The sequence below is a fragment of the Poecile atricapillus genome, chromosome 26 (genome assembly GCF_030490865.1).
Source record: "Poecile atricapillus isolate bPoeAtr1 chromosome 26, bPoeAtr1.hap1, whole genome shotgun sequence".
Lineage (NCBI taxonomy): Eukaryota > Metazoa > Chordata > Aves > Passeriformes > Paridae > Poecile > Poecile atricapillus.
The window spans coordinates 3,170,637-3,193,620 of record NC_081274.1 but is presented as its reverse complement, the minus strand read 5'-3'; the positions used below and the strand labels follow the sequence as shown (position 1 = coordinate 3,193,620).

The 22,984-nt window shown below is 49.9% G+C and overlaps 4 protein-coding genes and 3 pseudogenes across 4 annotated transcripts in view; 4 read left to right on the top strand and 3 right to left on the bottom strand.

Moving 5' to 3' along the window:
* Positions 1–22,984, top strand: part of LOC131588521 (zinc finger protein 850-like) — a 497,145-nt pseudogene that overhangs the window by 134,481 nt on the left and 339,680 nt on the right.
* Positions 1–22,984, bottom strand: part of LOC131588505 (zinc finger protein 208-like) — a 911,601-nt pseudogene that overhangs the window by 580,203 nt on the left and 308,414 nt on the right.
* The window catches only part of LOC131588609 (zinc finger protein 239-like), a 204,302-nt gene that overhangs the window by 128,288 nt on the left and 53,030 nt on the right, over positions 1–22,984 (top strand). The gene's annotated exons all lie outside the window — the stretch shown is intronic.
* The window catches only part of LOC131588535 (zinc finger protein 420-like), a 99,501-nt pseudogene that overhangs the window by 45,144 nt on the left and 31,373 nt on the right, over positions 1–22,984 (bottom strand).
* The window catches only part of LOC131588613 (zinc finger protein 239-like), a 68,698-nt gene that overhangs the window by 25,491 nt on the left and 20,223 nt on the right, over positions 1–22,984 (top strand). The window lies entirely within an intron of this gene.
* On the top strand, positions 2,220–3,543 carry LOC131588411 (zinc finger protein 70-like). Its single transcript, XM_058857284.1, has 2 exons — positions 2,220–2,240; positions 2,700–3,543. The coding sequence occupies exons 1-2, from the start codon at positions 2,220–2,222 to the stop codon at positions 3,366–3,368; spliced, it is 690 nt and encodes a 229-aa protein (XP_058713267.1). The 3' UTR covers positions 3,369–3,543.
* On the bottom strand, positions 5,210–14,661 carry LOC131588538 (serine/threonine-protein kinase PAK 3-like). Its single transcript, XM_058857450.1, has 12 exons — positions 14,540–14,661; positions 13,923–14,267; positions 13,387–13,476; positions 12,812–12,986; positions 11,269–11,332; positions 10,535–10,583; positions 10,044–10,156; positions 9,334–9,451; positions 8,548–8,647; positions 7,888–8,084; positions 6,400–6,537; positions 5,210–5,317 (listed from the first exon to the last, which is right to left on the bottom strand). The coding sequence occupies exons 2-12, from the start codon at positions 14,214–14,216 to the stop codon at positions 5,234–5,236; spliced, it is 1,422 nt and encodes a 473-aa protein (XP_058713433.1). The 5' UTR covers positions 14,217–14,267; positions 14,540–14,661; the 3' UTR covers positions 5,210–5,233.

Here is a 22,984-nt window from a genome sequence, read left to right as displayed (position 1 = left end):
GGTTAAACCGATTTGGGCATTCATTTTTCCATTGCCCCTCTTGTCTACAAGAAGCACATTGATTTAACCCCAATCTTGGCAAAACCCATCCCCCTCGTCCTCTGCCATGTCTGCCCCTCCCCAGCCCACGACCACCTCTGCCACATCCTCTGAAACCTGGATTCTCTCTTCCTTGGATCACTGCCAAAAGATTTTGCTGCTGCTTTTTACTAGCTTCCTTTTCCCTGTTATTGTATACTTTCCAAGCCACTTCAAGTAATTTATTCAAATTCCTTGAATCTTCTCCTTCTAACTTCTGCAATTTTCTCCTAATATCATCCTGCGACTGCCCAAGAAAAATGAACGCAAGCTGAACATTCGCTTGTTCTGTTTCTAGTTGAAGATCTGTATACTTTCTTGCTGCCTCCTTAAGGCTTTCCAAAAATGCAGCAGGGGATTCTTTCTTTTCCTGTCTTACCTCATACAATTTAGACCAATTCATAGCCTTAGGTACAGCATTCCAAACCCCTGTCTGGAGCCACTCTTGATATTTCTTCAGCCTCCGCATGTCCCCAAAGGCATTGGGATCCCATCCTGGATCCTCGGTTGGAAAGTTCTCATCTAAAGTCGCCGTCACCAGCCCAGTTCTGAGATCTTCTCTCACCTTCTCCTTGGCTGCTCTAAGCACCATCTCTTTCTCAGTAGAGTCCATTAAATTCTCCAATATTACTTGTATATCATCCCAATCTGGATTCTGAGTTTTCATAATAATTTTTACCACCCCTGCTACTTTATCAGGATTTTCTCTCTAAGTTCCAGCTGATTGTTTCCAAATTATCAGGTCTGCGGGTGAAAAAGGAACTTTCACAAACACCGGCCCTTCTACTCCTACTCCTTGTCTCAAGGGGGCAATCACAGTCCGCCTTTGTCTGCCCAAATCTTTTCCCATTCTACCCAGAACCGGAGCAAGCTGTGACCGAGTCCGATGGGATACCGGTGTCGCTGATTTATTATCATCACCCCACTACTGCTGTCTTCCTCCCCAGCATTTTTCACATTTCCTTGCATCACGGTTAGATTTTGATCATCTCCCAGAGAAGAAGGATCAGGTGAAGGCGGTAGAGGAGGATAAAGAGGGAAAGGTGAAGTGGGATTAGGTGAGATAGGGTTAGGTGAAATAGGATTGGGTGAAGTGGGGGCAGACAAAACAAAATCGGGTTCTTTTGGTTCTGCTGAAACCACTTGTAAATCAACATCCATCTCTTTCCCCCGACACAAACTTTCTTTTAATGCCAGGTACTCTAAACAACTTTTTCCTTTTACACAAAGCTCACATTTATCACTCACACGTGCCTTAACTGCCATCAATCCACACTCAGCCTGCCATTCTGGCTTGTCTCGCAAATAGAAAAACAAATCAACGTATGGAACTTCATCCCACTTTCCCTCTGGCTTACAGCACAACATCAACTGTACAATGGTGTTCTACTGCAAAGATCCATTTCTTGGCCACTTTTCCCCACTGTCCAGGTCATATCCTGGCCACCATGTATTACAATAATCAATCAGCTTTACGTAAATCTTGCCCAAAGTTTCCCTGTTTCCAATGTGCTAATAAACACCCCAAAGGAGAAGTACGTGGGTCAGGGGCATTGCCACCTCAAATCCCTTTAAGCTTCTCCATGTTACAGTTACAATGCACCACACACCACTGCTGCCCAACCTGCAACGCTTTCACACTTGTCTGACAGACGGCGCCTGGGCAATACCAGGAATTCCTCCAGCCCAACCGTGCAAAGCTTTCGCTGCGTCTTCTCGGCAGGCACCAGAGCAGAGCGAAAAGCACCTTACCTCTCTCAGAGGGACGTTGTGAGCAGCGGAGACGGTCGCGGCCGGATGGGCTCCCCGAGAATCCTTCGGTGCCGGCTGGAGTGTGATCGGGTCATGAGCTCGTTCAGCAGCACTCACAGGGTCCCATCTGGGTCCCCAAAATGTTAGAGTTCAGGAACACACATAATCACAGACTGATTATATTCAGGTGCTTTACTGAAGTGTGCGGGTACTAGGGGTATCAGCAACCCAAATCTAGTTCCGTTGTCTTTGTCCAAAGTGCACATATTTCTACAATGTCAGCTGTAGCAGTAATCACTATAACAACCTTATCAATATTGCTTCATTAATATTGCTTCATTAACTTTATCAGTTTTGCTTCATGAGAGTTAGCTCATCCTTGTATGAACATGTCCGAATCTTATCTCTGGGTGGGTATCGTGGAGACCCCAAGTACCAGTTCCCATTACCGTAAACATTTCAGCTTGCTAGACCATCCCTAATGCCAAACATTCTTGTGGCCTACCTCTACATGATTTTAAGAAATATTTTCAGAAACATTTAACCCCATAGTAACATCTTGATGTTTGGAGGATGTTTGTGCTGAATCTTGGTGTCCTGGAGGTTCTTACAGACACAAGATGCCCAATGACTTCCTGACATGAACTTGGGCAAGGAGGAATCCCCACCCTAAGGCAGTCTCCTCTTTTTTTTTCCCCAAACCAGGATTTTCATTCCTGCACCGTGGCCAGATGGAGGAGGAGGAAAAGCCCCAGAGATCCCACACAAGGACGATCTGCAAACCCAGCCCAGGGAGCTGCAAGGAGGAAAGATCCCCCCAGTGCCAGGAAGGCGGCCAGAGATCCAGCTGGAGCTCAGAGCAGAGTGAGAAGGCCTACAAGTGCTTGGAATGTGGGAAGGGATTCAGAAAGAGCTCCCACCTGATCCGGCACCAGGTGATCCACACTGGGGAAAAGCCCTACGAGTGTGGGGAATGTGGGAAGAGCTTCAGCCACAGCTACAGCCTCATGCGGCACCAAATGATCCACACTGGGGAAAAGCCCTACGAGTGTGGGGAATGTGGGGATAGGTTCAGCTACAGTTCCAACCTGAGGGCACACCAGAGCATCCACACTGGGGAAAAGCCCTACGAGTGTGGGGAATGTGGGAAGAGGTTCAGCTACAGCTCCAACCTAAGGGCACACCAGAGGAGCCACACAGGGGAATGGCCCTACACCTGCTTGAAATGTGGGAAGAGCTTTGGGAGGAGCTCTGACCTGAGAAAACACCAGGTCATCCACACTGGGGAGAGGCCCTACGAGTGTCCCGAGTGTGGGAAGAGGTTTCAGCGCAGCTCCACTCTCATCAGACATGAGCGGATTCACACAGACGAGAGGCCCTTCCGCTGCCCCGACTGCGGGAAGAGCTTCAACCGCAACTCCACCCTCACCATCCACCGGCGCATCCACACTGGGGAGAGACCCTACGAGTGTCCCCAGTGTGGGAAGAGCTTCTCACAGAGATCTAACTTGACCCAACACCAACGGAGTCACCAGTAAGGGAAGCCCTGCGAGTGCCCCGAGTGCAGGAAGAGCTTCGTGCGCTGCTCCAGCTCCATCCCCCATGGGAGGATCGGCATTGGATGATCTCCAGTGACCCCCGTTGGGCAGAGCCCTGGTGATCCGTGGTCCTGGTGATCCATGTTGGGGAGACACCTGGCTGGGAGGCTCCACATCTTCCTGGCTCCCTGTGGGCACCTGGATGAACACCGGGGCAGGAACATCCATCGGGACACAGACCAATAGTGGGAATTCCTTTGGGAGAGCAGGTTTGTTGACTTTCAATCCTAGAAAGCTGTTAAAGCTAATGGAACTCACGAGCCCTATTTGTTACAGATCAACACCTCTCCTTCCTTTTCTTGAATTTGACACAAACTTATAGTCAATAAGTTCTGCAAGTGCTCTTGCTTCATGAGGCCACATTGTGTCTTTCATTTAGCAATTAATGAAGCAAACACAAATTGCCTACTGAGACCCTTCTGCTCCCGTCCAAATCACTACTCAAGAACAAGCCTCAGGCACATGCCCATAGTCCCTCTCTGCCAGCAGCTCTGAGCTGCATTGCACAGTGCTTGCTGTGCCCCAGAGAGCACAAAGCAGGCTGGCCTGGTGCCCCTGAATATTTCTGCAAAACCCTCTGCATTTCACACCTTTGCTCTGGCTCAGTGCAGAGCTCCAGGATTGCAGGCGCTTGGTCCCAGAGCTGTGTGAGGCACTGGCTCGTGCAGATGTGCCCTGACTTGCTGTCAGTGCCTCACGCTGGCCTGGGTTCCCCTGGCAGAAATGCCGTGCCTGAAGGACACTGCCCTGTGCTGGAGCCTGCGGAGCAGCCCGGCTCCCTCCCCCTGTGCCCAGAGTGCTGCACACACTGCTGACCATTGCCAGGAGTTCCAGGGCAGGCGGCAGAAGAGCAGGAATGGTCAGGCAGGGCACCAGCCCTGGGCTGCTCTTTGCCTTTCTCTCCTCCTGTGCAGACTCCAGACAGCCCATGGCACCAGTGTGTGCTGTGCCCAGCACGGCGCCGCTTCCCCTCAGGAGCAGCCAGCTGCCAGCTTGGCTCTGAGAGCGGAGGATTTGCCTGGTGCCAGCAAGAGGCAGCCAGGGCCAGGCTGCTGCCTCTTGCAGCTCCAAGGGCCTCCTTCCAGCCTGCCTCTGCCGAGGCTCAGGCTTCTCCGGGCTCTGCCAGGGCTCTGCTGGGGCTCCAGCCTGGCCAAGGCCGGGCCCGCTCTCACCTCACAGTCGCTGACAGCTCTGCACCACAGGAGACCTTGCACAGCACCCTCACTGCTCTTTCTGCTTTCTCTCTTCAGCCAGACTCTCCTCCAGCCAAAAAGATTGCACTTAAGGATACAAATCCAAGTGGCAGGAACCCAAATGTTCTCGAGTCGCATCTGCACAGCCTGCATCTGCACAGGATGTTTGTGTTGCACCGTTCCTCCTTTGGTTTTTCCTGCAAATGCCATTGCTGTTTCTGCCTCAAATAGAAATGCCAGAGCTGGGCAAAACTTGGCCAGTTGGCCATATTCCAAAGGCAGTGTGGTCTGGAGAGGATGAATGAAGAGGAGCCTTCCCCCCTTACAAACTGTACCAAAGAAGCCATCAATGTCACTTTCCACCTCTAAGAAAAAACTGACAATTCAGGAGGAAATGTTGAGCTTTCTCACAGGGTCAGAAGGAGAGAAATGTTCCAAAGGAGTTGAGGTATCAGTAACTTTATTTATAATCCTACTCTACAATCCTGCACTACAATCCTACACTGCAGTCCTACTTTACAATCCTACACTACAATCCTACACTACAGTCCTACTCTACAATCCTACTCTAAGTTGGGCATGGAAAAAACAGTTTGAAATTGATTGGCGCATTCATATCTCCTCCTTCCACTTCTTCACTGCCATGATGAGTGGTGCCAGGCTGGACCCAGGCATGGCCGATGTTATAAATTGATGCTGCAGAAAGGAAAAGAAAACAACAAGAAAGCATGATTTTCCAAGCTAAGAGCTTCAAAGGCAGGGGAATGCTTTTTAAATGAAAAGGGGATTGAGTCAGATTAGGTCAGGAGCATGGGGCAAGAGTGGCACAGGCTGCCCCAAGAGCTGGTAGGAGGCCCACCCCTGGAAATATCTGAGGTGTGAGTATCCTGATCTCTTGAAAGATGTCCCTGCTCATTGCAGGACACAGACTAGATGACCTTTCCATGTCCCTGTGTGTTAGTTTGAGATGAATTGACACAGAAGTGATTTCTTTGAGAGAAGCTGCTGGGAGCTTCCTCTGTGCCTGAGACAGGCCAATGGCTGGCTAGTTCTGAGAACTGACAACATTTTGCACCATTTAGAAATGAGATGTGCCTCTGTGATGATCCACATTTTGAAAACCACCAGCCCGGGAACTGGCCCTCTTTGCTTCCGGCCCCCGAAGGTAACGGAGCTCTGGTGAGGCCGGCCCTGCTCGCCCACGGCCTGTGCTCCTGGGGGAGGCCGGGCCAGACCCCAGCGGCTCCCGGGCGGGGGATGGAGGCTGTGGGACCCCGGCCCCAGGCTGGGCCAGGCCACGGCTGCTGACATCTTGCCCACACTAAACCCTCTCCCCGGTGTGCAGCGACGGCTCCAGGCCGAGCCTCCCCTCCAAGCGGCTACCGGGCAGAGAGAGGGGCCCAGCACAGCCTGAAATCCAACAGCGTGACTGCCATGACCTGGGTGAGATTGAACCCTTTCACTACACAGATGAGACCTTTCTTATTCTTGTGGGCCTGATAATAAAATTTGTTATTCCTTTTAAGTTTGAAGCCTGTTTTGCCCTTCTCCTAATCCATAGCTCCCAGCAAGAAATGAGTAAGTGCCCTGGTGATTTTCGCCAGCGCTAAAACCCAGCACTCCCTGCCAGCCCAGCCCAGATTCCTCCCCATTGTCAGCTGAACAGCACCAAGGTTGGAAGTGAGGAGGATGGGGGCTCATCTGATGCCTTGGATTTCAGTGGAGGAGGAGCCCATCCCTCGGACACTGTTTCACCTGCAGCCCTTTTGGCATTTTACCTGCAGCAGCTCCTTGGCAGACCAGCGCTGCGCCTCGCCTTTCTGCAGGCAGCAGCTCAGGAAGTCACGCAGCAAAGGCGAGAATTGGTCGGGCTGCCGCAGCTGTGGGGTCCCTTTTGTGGCTATGTGGTATTTAGCCTGGAGAAAAAGGAAACACAAGGCTCCACCTGCTTCTTTCCCATCTGGAACTGCTCTCCCAGAGCCCATTGTTTAAGCTCCACTTTGCAGTGGCAGTTTTTGCCCTGGCAGAGAGGCAGAGATGTCTTTCCTGTATCATTTGGATGACGACTTTCCTGTATCATGAAAAAACCCAAGCCCCAAAGCCACAGCTTTGCCAACATCCAGCAGATCTTGCCATGGCAGCTGATTTCATTGCCTGATCTAGTTAGTGGCAACTACATCAGCAAATACATGTTTCCTTCTCTGAGGATTCCCACCAGCTTGGCAGCCTTTTTGGAAGAGGGATTTTGCTATTCTAACTAACTCTACTATTTCCAAGGATTCTTATATGAAAAGAATCTCTGCAGTGCTTGTTGGTCCCTTAAGCACAGCTGCCATAAAACAAAACTCATCAAGCTTTTTGTCCCCTTCTTGACAATGATGGTAATTGGAAGAAAAGAAAGGAAATCCAGCAGGTGTTCCTCAGAGAAGGAAACAAACATTTGGAATCTCATTTCCAACACAGACACATTAAGATGCCTCCACAAATGTATTGGGTTGAAAATGCCTGTTTGGGCACACAGGAGCCACCTGCAGCTCTGTCTCTCAGCACTCTGAAAATTTCAGGTTCCCTTATGTGGCAAAAGGAAAATATTCATGGTGAAATCAGAAGTGTCACCCCTGTGGTAACCCTGTGCTCATTGGATTCTCAAGTCAATGCATTAACGCTGTGCCCATCCCAGAAGGTGCCAGGAAACAAACAGGAGGTTTTGGCAGGCTCTCCCCGTCACCAGGCTCCAGCTTGGTGATATGGAGAAAGTGGCTTGGGTTAGGAAAGAAGGTGGTCACTGAGTGTCTCAGCAGCACTGCACAAGAAGCAGAAGAGACTCTGGCTTTACAGCCTCATCTCCAGGTTTCAGGCAAGTTTCCCTGTGAGAAGAATGGGGGTGCATTTCTTCTCTCAAAAGCACTGTTTTAGAAACTTGGTTCGGTTTGAGTTTCTTTGCTTCATTTCTGGAAAGATAACACCAGCTCTGAGATGCTTGTTTCCTATTCTTGGGGCCATCTACACAGCCACAAGAGCTGGAACGACTTCTAAGGCAAAGCAAAATGCTGCCTGAGAATGGAGATGGTTTGGGCGAGGTAAGGCTTGAGTTCCCCCACTGCTGCAACCAAAGCTACAGCAGATGCTGATGTGCTGCAGGGACATTTGTAGAAGGGGCCTTGGTGGAAGTACTTCCAGCAGATGGCCATGGGATTTTGTCCAGTGAGCAGAGAACACGGGACAGGTGAGAAAGACAGCGGGATCAGAGAGTATTTGCTCCTTACCGATCGAGCAGTGAAACTGTCATAAGGAGTTTTTTGTTCGGCCATTTCAATTGCCACAATTCCAAAAGACCACACGTCCACTTTGGGGCCATATGGTTGACGCTTCACCACTTCAGGTGCCATCCACCAAGGAGTCCCGATCACTGAGCACCGTTGATTTTTCTCAGGGGTGAGCTGAACAGAAAGGCCAAAATCAGCTGAGGAGAAAGCAAAATACTGTTTTAATTTTAATACTGTCAATTAGGAAACCAAGGCAAAGAATTCCCCTGTAGAAGTTTGAGAATGTGCAGTTGAATTTCCTGGACAGCCGTCCCCGCTCTGTTTCCTTGGGGCTTTAGCCAAGGAAATATGAATTGGCTACTTCAAACATCCCCCCATTTTTTACACTTCCTCCAGCAGTGCCTTTTGATCCCCTGAAGGTTTAGATTGTAGCTCCCTCCACTGGAAGGAACACACACAGACACACACAGAGCAATAGCACTCTTGGCTGCTTGTGGTTCCTTGTCATAGCTCTGTGCACACTGCAACCGTGCCTTCAGCCTACAGCAGGGGGGACCCCTGCACTGCCAGCAGCAGCATTTTTGGGGAGCTGGCAGTCACTGAAAGCAGCCCCACACCCCCCATTCCTGGAACGCTGAAGCTGACCAAGAATACACTGACCCAGCTTGACAGAGCCGTCGGTTCTGAGCAGGATGTTGTTGCTCTTCACATCTCGATGGATCACGTGGTTGGAGTGAAGAAAATCCAGTCCTTGCAGGCACTGAGAGAGAAAACAGAACCAGGGGGGCAAAAAGTAGTGATGTGAGTTCATCCCACAAGGAAGGAAACAGCTGTGGAAGGTTCCCTTTGCAGGGGAATGGGGAGGAATGGCAGAACACAGCACCATTGAGAGCAAGAGCCTGCTGCTCCAACAGTAGCAGAGCAGCACCTTTCTCAGGAAAGGCATGTCAGCTTTTGAAAGAGCACCAGCAACTGCTGTTGTAGACTGTCCCCTGCAAACCAGCCAGGGTGACTGCAGCTGCAGTGCATGTGCTCAGAAGCAAACAGCATTTGGGCTGCACTACTGTCCTTTTCAGCTGAGGACTAAAAGAAATTAGTCTCTCTTTTTTTCTTTCCTGTTTGTTTCAAATCCTGCCACCACACCTTTGCTTTAGAGACAAGGAATGTAGTGCAGACAGGCAAAAGTTTAGCTAGGCAAGGTGGAGAACTGCAAATGCCAATGCAAGAGACAGAGCTAGAATACAAGAGCAGGGGATAAGAGTACAGGAAGTGAGTCCAGTGAGTGTAGGGGCACTGGCAGACAGTTCACTTGAGATGCTCTTGCTTGCCCATAGCCTAGCAGCAACACAGAAACCAAGCCTGGCCCATGAAATCACTCCCGTTCTGAGCCCCTGTTTCCCAGACAATCCAGCTCAAGGCCTTGGAAGCACAGATGGGATCCCTGACCTCCCGACTGACAGCTGCAATCTCTTCTTCAGACATTTGAGCCTCGTCGATGAGATCTCTCAGAGTGCCTCCGTCCATGTACTCCATCACCAGCCAGAGTTCCTCATGCACAAGGTAGCTGAAAAAAGGAAACAAGGCCATGCAGGTGAACATGCATGGCTAGGTTGGTTTTTTGCTTGAGTCTTGTTTCTGGGTCCCTTGGAGACAAGGGCAGAAGAAAAGGAATAGACATTGCCTCTAGGCTGTGCAGTGTTTGCAGTCTGTGCTGTCTCAAGGAGAAAGGCAGTTTAGGAAGAGTCCAGATAAAAAACCTGTCACGCATGGCATTTCTGGAAATAAGCACCTAGTCTTCCTGGCATGCACAGCAGTGGAAAAGAGGGGCAACAATGCAAGGGCAATCCTCTCTTGGATGGTTCATCAGCATTTAAGAAACTTGAAAAACTCAATCCCAAAGAACTGTGGAGGCAATGAACTTACAAGGTATTGAATTCTTAAGATAGGGCTGATGCAGGTATTTGAACAATTTTCAGTCTGCATTTGCCAGGGTGGATTCATGCAGACAAAATGCAGTCTCTTCCCATCCATTGGAGATAAGTAGAGAAATAATAATTAACAGCTCTATTTCCTGCCACTGACCAAAGTGGGTTTTTAAGCTCTCATGCTTGTAGTATGTAAACAAACATTCAAGGGATAGGACCGTGATCACTCACCTGGCTAAGTAATTCACGACCCTGGGACTCCTATTACTCTCCATGATCCTGATTTCATTCATGGTTAGTATCTTCCTCCTCACTCCTTGCACACTTATTTTCTTTATGGCCACCTCAAAGGATATTGAAAAGGAGTAATTTGAGGAAATTGGTAGCATGAGACCACAACACACATGGAGCAAGTGATTTTGGAATGGCAGAGCCAAGCTGTGCCAAAGTGCCTTGTGATTAGACCTCATCATTGGAGTAATTAGGAAGTGACATTCCAACAGCCCATTTCTCTGCTCCCTTGGGGGCCAGTTACAGGATACGTGGCCACTGGCGATTTGCCTTGTCCACAAAGACTATTCCAAGTGCAATTTGCAGGCTGGCTCCAGTCTGTGCTTCTTGTGCCTTTTCAGCACAGCTCTACTCAAAGCTCCAGCCACAGCTCTCAGCAGTGGGGAAAGGCCTGGAGAGCAGCAGAGGCTGCAGGGGCTGTTGACATTTACCTCTCCTCCTGTGGCAATGTCAAGTGCTCTGGAAACCTCTCCAAAACCCCTAGAAACAAAACAGCAGCAAAGAAAGGAGAAGCCATTTAGATCTTGCACTGAAAGCCAGTCCAGACAGGAGAGCTCTGCTGTAAATGCCTAAAAGCTGCAGGTTGCAGGAGGGGTCTGCCAGAAGGCAGATGATGCATTTTCCCCTCAAGTGCATGGGCACTGGGGCTGTTCCTGAAGCGCTGGGCTTTACTGCCTCAGCTCCAAAAGGCAGCTTATTCCTTCATCCCAGGTATCAGCTTCTAAACTGTGCAATTCTAATCCTGAGCACGGAGTATTTCCTTTAGCAAACTCTTGGAAAGAAATGTTCCTGAGAACTGTTATCTGACAGCTCTCATCGGGGGTAGGTTGTGCTTTCAGGCAAGCAAGATTCTTCTCCTCTCATTAGTGAGGCCAGATGATTTGGAGACATCCAAAAATGTGAAGGAAATGAACCCTGAGCTGTCCCACACTTGAGAGACAAGCAGATTTACCAGGTTCTGTTCCTTGCTGCAGGCAGCATGGAGATGTCTTTGACAATGCCTTCTGAGCACACTTGACAAATTCTGGCCAGTACTGAGAGATGGGGCAGACTAAGCCCGGTGTCTAAACATGTGGACAACTTTTCTGACTTCCCACTTGATGGATATTCTACCAGTGAAACACCTGGCCCATGGCTGTGTAGAAGTAACTGTGGTTGGACTCACCCGCTGCCAAGACTTTCCAGTTCAATGTATTTTGTGACGGGATTTTCCTTGTTCACCATTCTCCCTGAGGGAAACAAAATGCAAGATGCTCACTTTCAGGCAGAGATCCTAACTTGCAGGAGATCCCAAAGGCAGCCCCGCTGTCTGGGGCTCTGAACCCTCTGTGGTCAGCTGGGCAGCAACCACAGCAGCAACAAGACAGGCAGTTGTGCAGTACAAATGGCCAGCAGAGAGACTGAGTTTGTCCAGTCCTTGGAAGGAAATGAAGCGCAGAGAGCACAGCAGGGCACAGCACAAGGCTGGCAAAGGCCAAGCATGAGCACTGACAAGCAATGGCAAGAAGACACAGCCAGCCTGAGCCCCTGACAAGCTGTGGCCCCCGTTCAGGACACAACAGCATTGCCTTGGAGATCAGACACACCCAGGTGCAGATCAAGGCCCTTTTTGTCCCAGCAGGTGAAGGTAGACACCAAATCAGCTGGGATCTTTTCTCAGCCCCACCAGGTCTTTTCTGAGAGCACAGCACTGGCAGCTGTTATGGGCAAGAAGCAGATTAAATGGGTTGTGCTGCAGAATCACAAAGGGCTTGATGTGTTTTCCCAGAGACTGATCTGAGCAGGGCTTGGGCCAATAGGTAGGATTCTAAGAGTCATGGGAATGACTGGGAATCAGGTATGGAAAAAGTGCCATGGATCTGAGGAATACACAGCAGAGGGGCTGCAGGCTCGCTCCTGAGAAATGCCTGCAGTGCTGTTTTATCTGATTACATCACGTCGATGTGTCTCTTGGACACATCTTTATAAAAATAAAACTAGGATATTAATTACAGATTGTTATACAAATATCTGTTTCTTCATTGTGGGCCCAATGAAAACATCTCTTGCTCTCTGTTTCTGCTGTCACCTGATGTTCTTTCAAAGGAGTCCTCACTGACAAAAATACAGCATTCTCATAAAAACCTTGTAGATGTAGTAGAGGCAATAAAAACAGTCATAAAAATGACACCAGTAAGACACATGGGGCAGAACAGGTCTTCCAGGATGGAGAAAAACAAACTCTACCAAAAAAGCCCAAATCTGAAACCAAAAAAGGATAAAAACTGAAAACTAAACACAGAACCACAACAAAAAGACAAAACCCCCAAACCAATCAATATCTCTGAAGTCTTTTGGTTCTGATGACTGGTGGGGAGTCTGGAGTCTAAGGAGAATTTAGGAATCAAATATTCTGTTCAGTTTGGCCACTAGCACACAGGACTTGCATAGATCATTTTCTAGGCCACAGCCTTCTGCTGATCCAAGAACAATTCCTGCTTCTGCCTTTAGTGGCAAGGGAATCCCAGGCAAAGCCGAGCCAGTCCAAGCTGCCCTCAGAGGCAGCAGGAACACCCAGAGCGCTCTCTCGCTGCCTCAGAGCACAGCAGTTCCTGTGGGGAGTCCTAAATGTCTCTGGGACACCAAAGTGAGGAGGATCATTTGCTCCAGCTCTGCTGGCACGTGCACACAATACACTGTCCCTCAGACAAGAAATACACCAGACGTACTCAGTTGCTCCAGGAAGTCTCCCTGGCTCTCCTGTAGCTGAGCAGCAGATGTGTCACTGCTGGAAATGGAGAAACTGCCCGAGCTCCACTGCTCAGCTTGGGGAACAAAGGCTCCTCTAGATGCTGCTGCTGCTGCTGCTGCTGCAGCAGATTCAATGGAAGAGCCTGTGTAGATCTGAGAGAAGAAAGGAGTTTGTGTCAGAAAGCTGGCTGGCAGAGATTACCCCGAGTTCCCTTTTCAAATGGAAGCCCTTAGGAAGTTGCTGTTAGCCACATGCAAAGCTCATCAACTGGATTATTTTGGATGCCCGCTTCTGAAACCAAATGGTCAAAACCCAAGGTTGGTTTTAATCAAGTTCATGGCCAGTTTCATTTTCCATTTTCCTGGATTTTCTGAAGGATGACTGCAACAACGACCATTCCACTTCCTCCCAAGGATCCCTTTCCCCCTCCAAGGGCTGCAGACACATTTGCAGCTCCTTGTTCTAATGTTGGAGCTCCTCCCCCTCAGTCCTCTTTTTCTGCACCATCTTCAGAATGTGCTCAGCCTGCAGCACTTGTGCTTGGGACAGTACCTGTGCCTCCCGCTGACCTTGGGGCTCTTCATCACCAGGCATTTGCTGGAAGCCTTCGCAGGCTGCCAGGTGAGATATCAACACGTCCACCTCAAGTCAAACAGAACAAAGCAGTCAGAGACCACAGCTTGTCCCTGTGTGCCAAGGCTCATTGACTGTGAGCAAAGGGAAAGAGCAGGACAGCAGCAGATTCACCAAGGGATACAGACAGCTTGCAGCTTGTATTCCAAATCTATCTGGGGGACTCTGTTCACTTGCAAAAAGCCCTGAAGAAACAAGGAGAGCAGGAGCAGGCCAGCAGGAATCTCTTGAGATGAGAGCACTCAAAAGGGGCAAATGACTGGTCCCACTGTCCAGGGCAGCAGCTGAGATTGAGCACAGCAGGAAATGTCCTTCCAAGCAGCTGGGATAGACACTACAGCAGGATGGCACTGAGAGGCATCAGCCCACCCCCCGGCTGCTCTGCAGAGGAAAGGCAAGAAGGGCAGAAAGCACCAGACTGCAGTGACTGCTGTGCCTATCGCTCTTTCACTCACTCGATTTTCTAGAGCCTCTTGCTTCTGAACGAGGAGATTAAATTTCTCTTGGATGATTTTCCTTTCTTCCTCCAGCCTCTTCTCCCTTTCCTTGATCCTAGCCTCAGTTTCCTGCAGCTCTGCCAGCAGCTTCTCATCGGAGGCCTGTGAGGAACCAGAGAGAGGAATTTCCATGAGTGGAGTGTCTGCCACTCTTTCACTCACCTGGTTTTGTTGACTGCCTCTCTGCTGATGGAGATTCATCTCCTCCTGGATGCTTCTCCTGTCTTCCTCGTGCCTCCTCTTCACTGCCATGATGGCCCTCTGAGCTTCGGGCAGCTCTGCTTGGGGCTCTGCCTTGATGTTCTGTACACACAAATGGAGAGCAAGTGCCTGGGAGCTGCCATCAGGCTCAGCTTCTTCCTCAGTTTCAGCCTCAAAATCACACTCATTCAGTCACTTCTTTCTGCTTCCCTACCCACCTCTGCTTCCACTGTAACCTCCTGTCCCGCTGCTGATCTCTGCAGAGGCTCTTTGCTTTCAGGGCCTCTGGCACTCGTGGCCTGCTCAGTCCCAAGAGCTGCGTTTTATGCCCCTCTTCCTGCCCTTCACTCTGTCCCCTGCTGAGTCAGGCTTACCTGGCCATTCTCCAGTGGCTCTTCCACCTGCTGCCCCAGCTGCTCTTCCTGCTCTTGGGCTGGGAACAGCTCTCCCTCAGTCTGGCACGGCCTCCCTGATAAAACAATCTGCTCCTGCTCTTTCTCTGGAAGGCCCTGCAGAGAAAGCAAGAGAAGATGGGCTTCAACTTCTCATACAATATTTGTGGGCCAAGACTCAAAGACTGATGGGCTCCCACGTTCCCAAAGCACTGTGCTGCTGCTCTCCTGCCTTGTTCTCTGCCCGTGGGGAAGCACAGATTCCAAAGTGACCCTGGCAGTGCAGTCAGGGCCCATCTGGCGCTGAATCTCCAACAGACTCTTGGGCAGCTGACAGGAAATGTGGGGCATTTCTCAAGGGCCTCCCTCTCCCTCTGCTGTGTCCTGCTTGTCTCTCCATAGTGACTGACAGCCAGCCCTGCCCCACAGCTCCATCCTGGCTCTGCAGGGGCTTCCTGGGTGAGCTCATCCCTTGTGAGAGACACTGCTGGAGTTCATGTTCTTTTCAGGCCTGCACTGCCACTCCTGCCCTTCTGACATCTACACTCTTGTTAGAAATCCTGCTCATTCAGGAGACAAGGATGTGTGCAATTTGATCCTTTGCTGCAGGTCAGAGAGCCTCAATGGCCACCTCAGAATATGGAAGAGGACCAAGGTGTTTCTCCTCCCTCTTTTGTCAGCTGAGAATTCTGAGCGGCAGTGACAGAGATCCTCAAAAGGCCCCATCAACAAATTAATTGACACACCCCTAGGGATGCCAATGAAGGAAGCCATGTGTCATGTAATGCATGTATGACCAAAGTCACCAAAAACCACCTAAACCATGGAATTGTTCCACCTCACAAGGACAGGCAGAAATTTATAGGTTAAACAGGGATTGTCAGGACAGAAGAGGCAGGAGGAGGAAAACAGCTCTGAGGGGAAAAAAACAACGATCTCTAAAGGGGAAAACATCTCTGCCTGCTGAGGATCAGTCAACAGAACATGTCTCTTCTCTTCTCCTGAATGGGATGCCTTTAGGTGAGATTTGCACCCCCAATGGCTTTGGACCAGAGCTGGGAAGAATCAATTATGTAAAAGTTACATGGATAGATAGATGGATAGATAGACAGACAGCTAGATCTCACTATTATAAACTCTCTCACTATAATTTCTGTCACTACACACATCAACCCTTGGTAGCCAGTCCCCTGATCAGCAGCAATGCTGAACTCGCTCTCCTGTTGCTCCAATAAACCGCACTCCTGGGGAATCTGGAGCGTGTCGGTCCTTATGGAATGTGATCAGAGCCAGAGCACTGCACTGGGAACTGCAGTCTTTGTGCATCTGTGCTCAGACAAGTTCTTCTCTTGGACACAACCACAGTGACGGTGCTGAAGTGGCTGGAATCAGAAATGAATCCCAGCCCCTCCCAGCCTCTCTGATCTCTGGAGGACCAGCTGCAATGCAAGGGCATTGATTTCCTGCTCAGTTCCCAAACACAACACATACTGATCCCTCAGGCTTGCAAAAAGACATGAACACTGTGAACCTGAAAAAGATGTGCAAGCCCTGCTGTCTTGCCTGGTACCAGAACAGCTCCTTCTGCACCAACATCCCTGCCCCAAACTACATGTTCTCATGCAAAAATACTGCATCTTCCCGAACTTCCACCTTGCAAACTGAAAGTCTATCACAATCTCCACCAGTGCTGGAAAAAGACAGGAAATCTGGAGCAAAAAGCATCTTTGGTTGCTGGAGAAAGAGAAAAGAAACAGGTTTTCTCCTCTTTGCAGACCAACAATGCAACAGAGATAAGGTGAAAATGTCACCTCCTCCAGTGTCAAAAGTACTTGGATGCAGCGAGGGGATGTTTGGCAGGGAAAAAGCCCTTGTGGTGAACAAGGTCATGTAGGGATTTATGGAAGTCTGCCTGCTGGTCCCTCATCAGCCTGCCTTTCTCCAGGATAAAGCTCCCTTGGCACCTCCTCACTGCATTTGTCCTCCACAGCCTTCCCCAGTGCCTTTCTCCTTCTCTGGACACGCTCCAGCTCCTCAATGACTTTCTGATCAGAGGGGCCCAGAACTGGACACAGCACTGGCGCTGCGGCCACAGCAGTGCCCAGCACAGGGGGACGGTCACTGCCCTGCTCCTGCTGCCCCACTATTGCTGACACAGGCCAGCAGGCCCTTGGCCTTCTTGGCCACCTGAGCCAACCCAGCCTGGCTCAGCTTCAGCTGCTGTTGAGCGGCACCCCTGGGTGCTTTGGTCCCAGGCAGCTGCCCAAGCACCCAGTTGCACATTTGACTTAAAATACTGCAGCTATCATTTCCAGATGCCTTTCCTGCTCTTAGCAACACAGGACAGCACTCAAGGACTTGCAGCTTTGCCCCCACACTAGGCTCCAATGCAGTTTCCAAAGCTGCAGACTTCACCACAAAACGTATCAACAGAAACTTGCCCCTTGTGGATTTTGCCTCAGAAGAAGGGTTCAGAACTACGCAGTTTGTTTCTTTGGCCACACAGGACAAGAATGGCCGGCCACAGCTTCATGGACAACACAATCATCTTGCAGCTTATCAAAAGCCAAAAAGCAGGTGGCCTAAAAGACTCTGCAGAAGTGAAGAATTACTCAAGAAAACTGCAGAACAGTTCTCCAGGTCATCCAGAGGTTTCCAAAAAGGGAAAGCAAACAAACCCAGCCCTGTGAGCCCCAGAAATGCCGTGTGAGCCCTTGGCCATGGCACTGCAGAAGCCAAGAGACAGAGCTTCACTGAGCCAAGCAGCCAGCTGCTCACCCGCAGGCAGCAGCGCTTTGGGGCCTCAGCACGACGGCTCAAAGCCCAATTTCCAGCTGCCACGGGATGGGGGAATGGCTGGGTGCTGGCAGGACTCCAGCACTCAGCATCCTCAGCCACCAACAGCAAGTGCTGGCTGCTCAGAAACTTGCAGCTCTGCCTTGCACTAAAGACAGCAGCACCCAGCACTGGCACTTACTGTCTGGGGATGGTCAGGCTGGGCTGTGACCACAGCTGGAGGCTCGTGCTCCTTTTGCTCATTTTGCTCCTCTTTGGCCTCTTCTTCAGGAGCAGAGGGAGCCACAGGAGAGTCTGCTCTTGGTTCTGGGCTCTGTGGACAGATGGTGGAGTTAGGGACAGGCAGCTACCTATCATTTAGAACCTTATTTCTATTCAGCTCAATTTCTACAACCAGCTCTACCAAGCACAAATCATCAGCTTTGATAGCAATGGGATTCTAAGTCTCTCCAAGTAAATTAAAATGGGTTAATTCAGCCAGGCAGCAAATAGCTCTGAATTAGAGAGTTCACCCTGGCTACTATCAGCAAGCAACATTCTCTCTGCAAATCTGAGTTTTTAGTTCTTTTAAAGCTCTGCAATGGAAAATTAGGAAATAGCCAACAATGCCTTTGCTATTGCTGTTGTAAACATGGAAATGGATCTTCTTTCAGCCCACCCAGCTGGCCCTCTGCACTCTACTGCCACAGGCCAAGCTCACAGTTCCCTCCACAATTCTGAAACACCAGGAACATCAAATGTTCTTTTCTGACTCACCTCAGGATCGGCACCTCTGAACACACGGGTCAGATGACCTGCAGTGGGCAAGGAAAATGAACCAAATTCTTTGAGAAAACTGGAGAGAACCGTGGCCTATTTAGAACAGCATCTGAGAAGATCTCCCAGTCTACATTTTCAAAGGTGTCCTGCTTGACTGTTGTGGTTTAAAGCAGCAACTAAAAAATCACTAGAAAACTTACTTATTTCTTGCTGTGAGATATGGATTAGAACAAGAGCAAAACAGGCTTCAAACTTAAATGGAATAAAGAAAGTTTATTAACAAAAACTACAAGAATAAGAAACCAGAATAAAACTTCTAGAACAATCCTTTTCTCCCCCACTACCCAACCATTCCCTTGTTTACATGACAACATAGAGACAAAAACACTTTGGAACTTTGGTGTTTACAACAGTCCCAATTCCTGCTAGAGTCTTTTCATCAGTCTTTGTAGAGAAACAGAAGTCTTCTTCTGCAATCTATGGAGTTTTTCACAAGAAAACTCTTTTTCTTCATAGCTTTCTATTTCTCTGATGCCAGCTGCCCGGAAATCTGCCATCAGTTGTCTCCTCCCATTTCACATCACTCTGAGGTGTGTTATGGGTCATGAGACTAGGGATGTCATTTTTATGAATTAGTTATTCAAAGGCAAAAATTATCTGTTTTTGTGAGCCCTCCTGGAAACAGCAGTTTTCTTTTTGCTTCTTAAAAGCCACAAATCTTCAACTATTACTTCTCCCCCTCTGTTCCAGCATCTCACAGTGTCACAACTACTTCATCATTTGCTCAAAATCCACACTTGGAAACACTCCATTCCTCCCAATATTCTCTGTCATGAATTAAAGGAGTTTTTTTTAGAACACTACTGTCCATCTCCATAGCTTTAACAGAAAAATATTTCAGCTTATTAAAGCATCTCCTTATTTCTCTTCCCCCTCTAAATTTAATTTTTTTCTTCACTCTCTTTGATGGGTTGATGGTTGATCACTCCCTTTCTCTCTCTCTGGAAACAAAGGATTAATCTGCAAGTCTCATCCAGGTAGTAAAAGAGTTAAAATCTTGCTAAAGCTGCAGATGTTGATGGTGTCAGGTTTCAGTTCAGTGGCAGAAACTGCAAACCAAGTCAGGCCAGGCTGGCTCCGTTTCTCCCCCCACCCCGCCCTCTGCGGCCTTGTCCGGCCTGGAGGGGGGGAGGAGGCCGAGACAGAGCCCTGTGACCTCGTCAGAAGCCAGAAACCAAAGAGAGCAAGAAATTCCCGGCCTTACATCTTAAGGTGGTGTTCACAGGTTGATCTCACTTCTCAATTGTTAAAACTGCTGCCAATTCTCACACATGGCCAGTAATTAGTCAGGAGAAAAAACTCCCATCAGCCTCCAGCAGTTTCAACTTCCCGAGCTCTCAGAGCTGTCTTAAAAGTAAAGTCACCCCAAGACATTGAGCCAGCAAAGTGAGGAAATGACAGACTCTGCTGCCACAGGCTCTCCCGTGGAGGGAACAGAACCCCTGCAAATGCTGCCCGCAGCCCCCTGGCTACAGACACCCCGTGTTTTGCTGAAGGTGTTGACAGGAGCTTTACCAAACCAGTGGCATCCTCATGGTCTTTCTGTTTGAATAGCAACCCGGTCACTAAGAAAGAGCAGGGAGACCTACAAAAGCCAGCTCAGGTTCCAGCCAGGGAAAACCTCTACTTACGTGCCAGGTTGGTCAGGTAATAGCCGGAATAGCCAATGCCATAAAGGGTGCAAACGGCAGCAGCGAGCTGCTCAATCATTGTAGCACTGCTGTGCCAGTTTGCAGACTGTGCTCCACTCAAGGACAAACAAGGCTCCTGTCAGTGTGCAGCTGCCCACTGACAAACGCCTCAAGCAGGAGGATGCTCCTGCACTGAGCAAGCCCAAGAGCTGCTCTGACACTGAGGCCTTCCGTGCACCAAGGCAACCTTGGGATGTCACCACGACAATGTGGCACCCATGCCCTGACATCACAAAGCCAATGCTCTGCGGTGCTCTGGGAATTGATGCAGAGCAACCCAACCTTCCCTACAGCAAACACAAAATTGCCTGGGAGGTTCTCCTCTGTCACAAAGTGTCACAAATCCTTTGGTGTGCTGTGGGAAATGGAAAGACAGAAACTTCCACAGATACTGAAGGGTTGGATTTCCAGCCTTGGAAGGAGCTTGGCTTCATGCAATGCTAAAGGTTCACAGACACTGAGTCAAGAATTCATAAGCTTATGTTCCTATAGCTGCAAGTAAGAATATGCCATAAGTAAATAACAAACTGCATTGAGTGAGATGGTGGAGAGCTTTCAACTGTAATTGTGTGATTTTATAGAGTAACCTATGAATCTAAGTATTATCATAAGAAACACATGTGTGTACGTGAGCTAGCAGTCTATTGGGTGAAAAGCAGACACAGTGCAGCAGAACTTGGCAAAGGTGAAAGGTGATTAAGTAATAATAAACATCTTCAATTTAGTGCATTAGCCAAAAAAGTCAAATTAGCGAATCTAAGGCACTGCACCAGGCTGAAGCTGAGGATCCCCAGCCAGGCTCAGAGGGAGGAGAACACAGCATTTGTGTGATCCTTTCCAGTCTGACTTGCTTTAGCTGCACCCTGGGGGAGGAGAGAGCAGGAGAAGGGTTGGCTGAGTCCTCTCCCCTCTGCCTTGCCCTTCTCTGCTGGATCCTTAGTTCATCCCACACCCACCCCAAGACTCCATCCCCATCCTACTGGTGCTGATGGGATTAAAGGAGATAAAGAGGAAAAAACCAAAAACGTGGAGAACAGAGAAAAAGAGGAGTTTAAATGCAGCTTGAATATGAAAGAAATACGTATGTTAGTGACTGCTGAGTGTTCAAAGGGAGCTGAAGGGGAAGCACCCCAGAGCACTCAGCCTTCCTTGTTCCCATCCCCGGGGATCCTTGTCCCTCCCAATGGCTCCCGTGGTTCTCCCAGTCTATCCCAGCTCCTCCCAGTCCATCCCAGTCTCACCAAGTGCCTCCTCTTGTCCATCTCTTCCCTCCGTGGATCTGCCGCCTTTCAGCCAATCAGAGCGCGTCTCTCTGATGACTCATCAGTTGCCGGGCAGATCCACAGAGCCGAGAGTCCCGCGCTGGACTCGGCCTCCCAGTGCCGCGCACTTCATTCCCAGTCCCTCCCAGTGCCACCACAGTCCCTCCCAGTGCCACCACAGTCCCGCCCAGTGCCACCACGGTCCGGCCCAGAGGCCCCAGAGTCCCTCCCACTCCTTTTAGCCCACTCCCAGTCCATTTCGAATTAATTCCTCCTTCCACTCCCAGCCATCTACGCCCTCATCCAGTGTCCCAGTATCCACGCTCATCTATTTCAGCGCCACCCCAGTCCCTGCTATCCGGTTCCCGGTCACACCCGACGCCACACCACTCCTCTCCCATCTCTCCCAGTTTCACCCCAAGCTCATCCCCGTCTGTCCCCGCTGATCCCAGTGCTCCCAGCGTGTCCATCTCGCTGGTGCCCTCGAGCTCCCAGCCCGGCCCCGGCCGCCTGCTCTGCTCCCTGATGGATTTCTCCCCTGCCCACATCCAGCTGAGCTGCTCCCAGGGCCAGCAGCAGCTCTCGGGCCACGTGCTGGCCACTGCCGTGCTCCCCAGCGGGGACTGGAGCCAGCAGCTCCTGGTGCTGCTGGAAACCGCCCCCGGCAATGCGGGCTCAGCTCCAGCTGCCAGGTGGAGCACGTCAGCCTGGAGCACCCCCTGAGCCGGCACTGGGGCACGGCCCGGCCCCCACAGCGCCGGGGGCAGCGGGGGAGGCACTGGGGGGACCCAGAGGGGGATTGGGGTGTGCTGGGAGGAACTGGGAGGGAGTTTGAGATAGACTGGTTTAAACTGGGGAAGGGATTGAGGTGCTTAGGGTGGCTGGGAAGGGATCTGAAGGATGTTGGGGAGGGTGGGATGGGGTTCTGGGGTCCTGGTGGACCCTGGGAGGGAGTTTGGGGGTGCTGGGTGTCACTGGGAGGGATTTGAGTGAGCCTGGAGGAGCTGGAAGGAGATTGGGCATTGGAAAGCAGGGATTGGGATGGGGTTGGTTGTGCTGGGAAGAGAAGGGGAGGAGTCTTGATGAGTCCTGGTGGGGCTGGGAAGGGACTGGGAGAGGGTTTGAAGATCCTGGGGCACTGGGGAGAAATTGGGAGGAGGCTGTGGGATCCTGAGAGGAACAGGAGGGGCTCTGGTGGGTCCTGGGGAGGCTGGGAAGAGACTGGGAGTGATTTAACAAAATAGTGATATTGATCCAGTATTAATATCAATCTGTTAAGGGACAAAAAAACCTCTCCAAGAGTTTAAAGTTACAAAGTGGATGTTTAATCACAGCACTGGTCGAGTGCGGGAGTCATCCCCTTAATACACACTGCAAGTTGACAAAAGATTCCAGTGTCTATTTATTTACAAAAGTCTTAAATATCCAAAATACAAATACATACTCACAATGCTAACACCACCCGTTCCCCACTTTGGATTAAAATTCACAGTAATGAGTTTAAAAAGTTATTATGCCTGCATGGTGGGCTCCCTAATTTGAGGAGGGGGTGGTTTTGGCGAGGAGAGGTCATCAAGAGATGAAGGAAAACCGCTCTTCCTCACTCTCACCTTTCTACCTTTACAATGGTTGACATTACAAATGACATTTGGTACAACTCCAGTTTCTTCCCTTGTGACTTTGAAATGGGTTTCCAGATGTAAGGTCTGTGATCTTCCTGAACCCGTTTATCAGTTTCTCTTCTCTCATTATAAGCACATCTAAACAAACATACAATGAAAAGTAATTTTTTACGTAAGTCCGAGATTCATTATCGCAAATCCTGCTTCTCACTTTATCATTAACTCTAACTACTTCCA

Bases quoted from the DNA above. Each gene is read 5' to 3' on its own strand.
- LOC131588411 (XM_058857284.1), top strand. From the start codon at position 2,220: ATGTCCGAATCTTATCTCTGG. The intron at 2,241-2,699 runs GTGGGTATCGTG...GAGCAGAGTGAG, and splicing joins TGTCCGAATCTTATCTCTGG to AAGGCCTACAAGTGCTTGGA.
- LOC131588538 (XM_058857450.1), bottom strand. From the start codon at position 14,216: ATGGCAGTGAAGAGGAGGCACGAGGAAGACAGGAGAAGCATCCAGGAG. The intron at 12,987-13,386 runs GTACTGTCCCAA...TTCTTCTCTCAG, and splicing joins AAGGTCAGCGGGAGGCACAG to ATCTACACAGGCTCTTCCAT. The intron at 11,333-12,811 runs GTACGTCTGGTG...TGTTTCCCTCAG, and splicing joins AGACTTCCTGGAGCAACTGA to GGAGAATGGTGAACAAGGAA.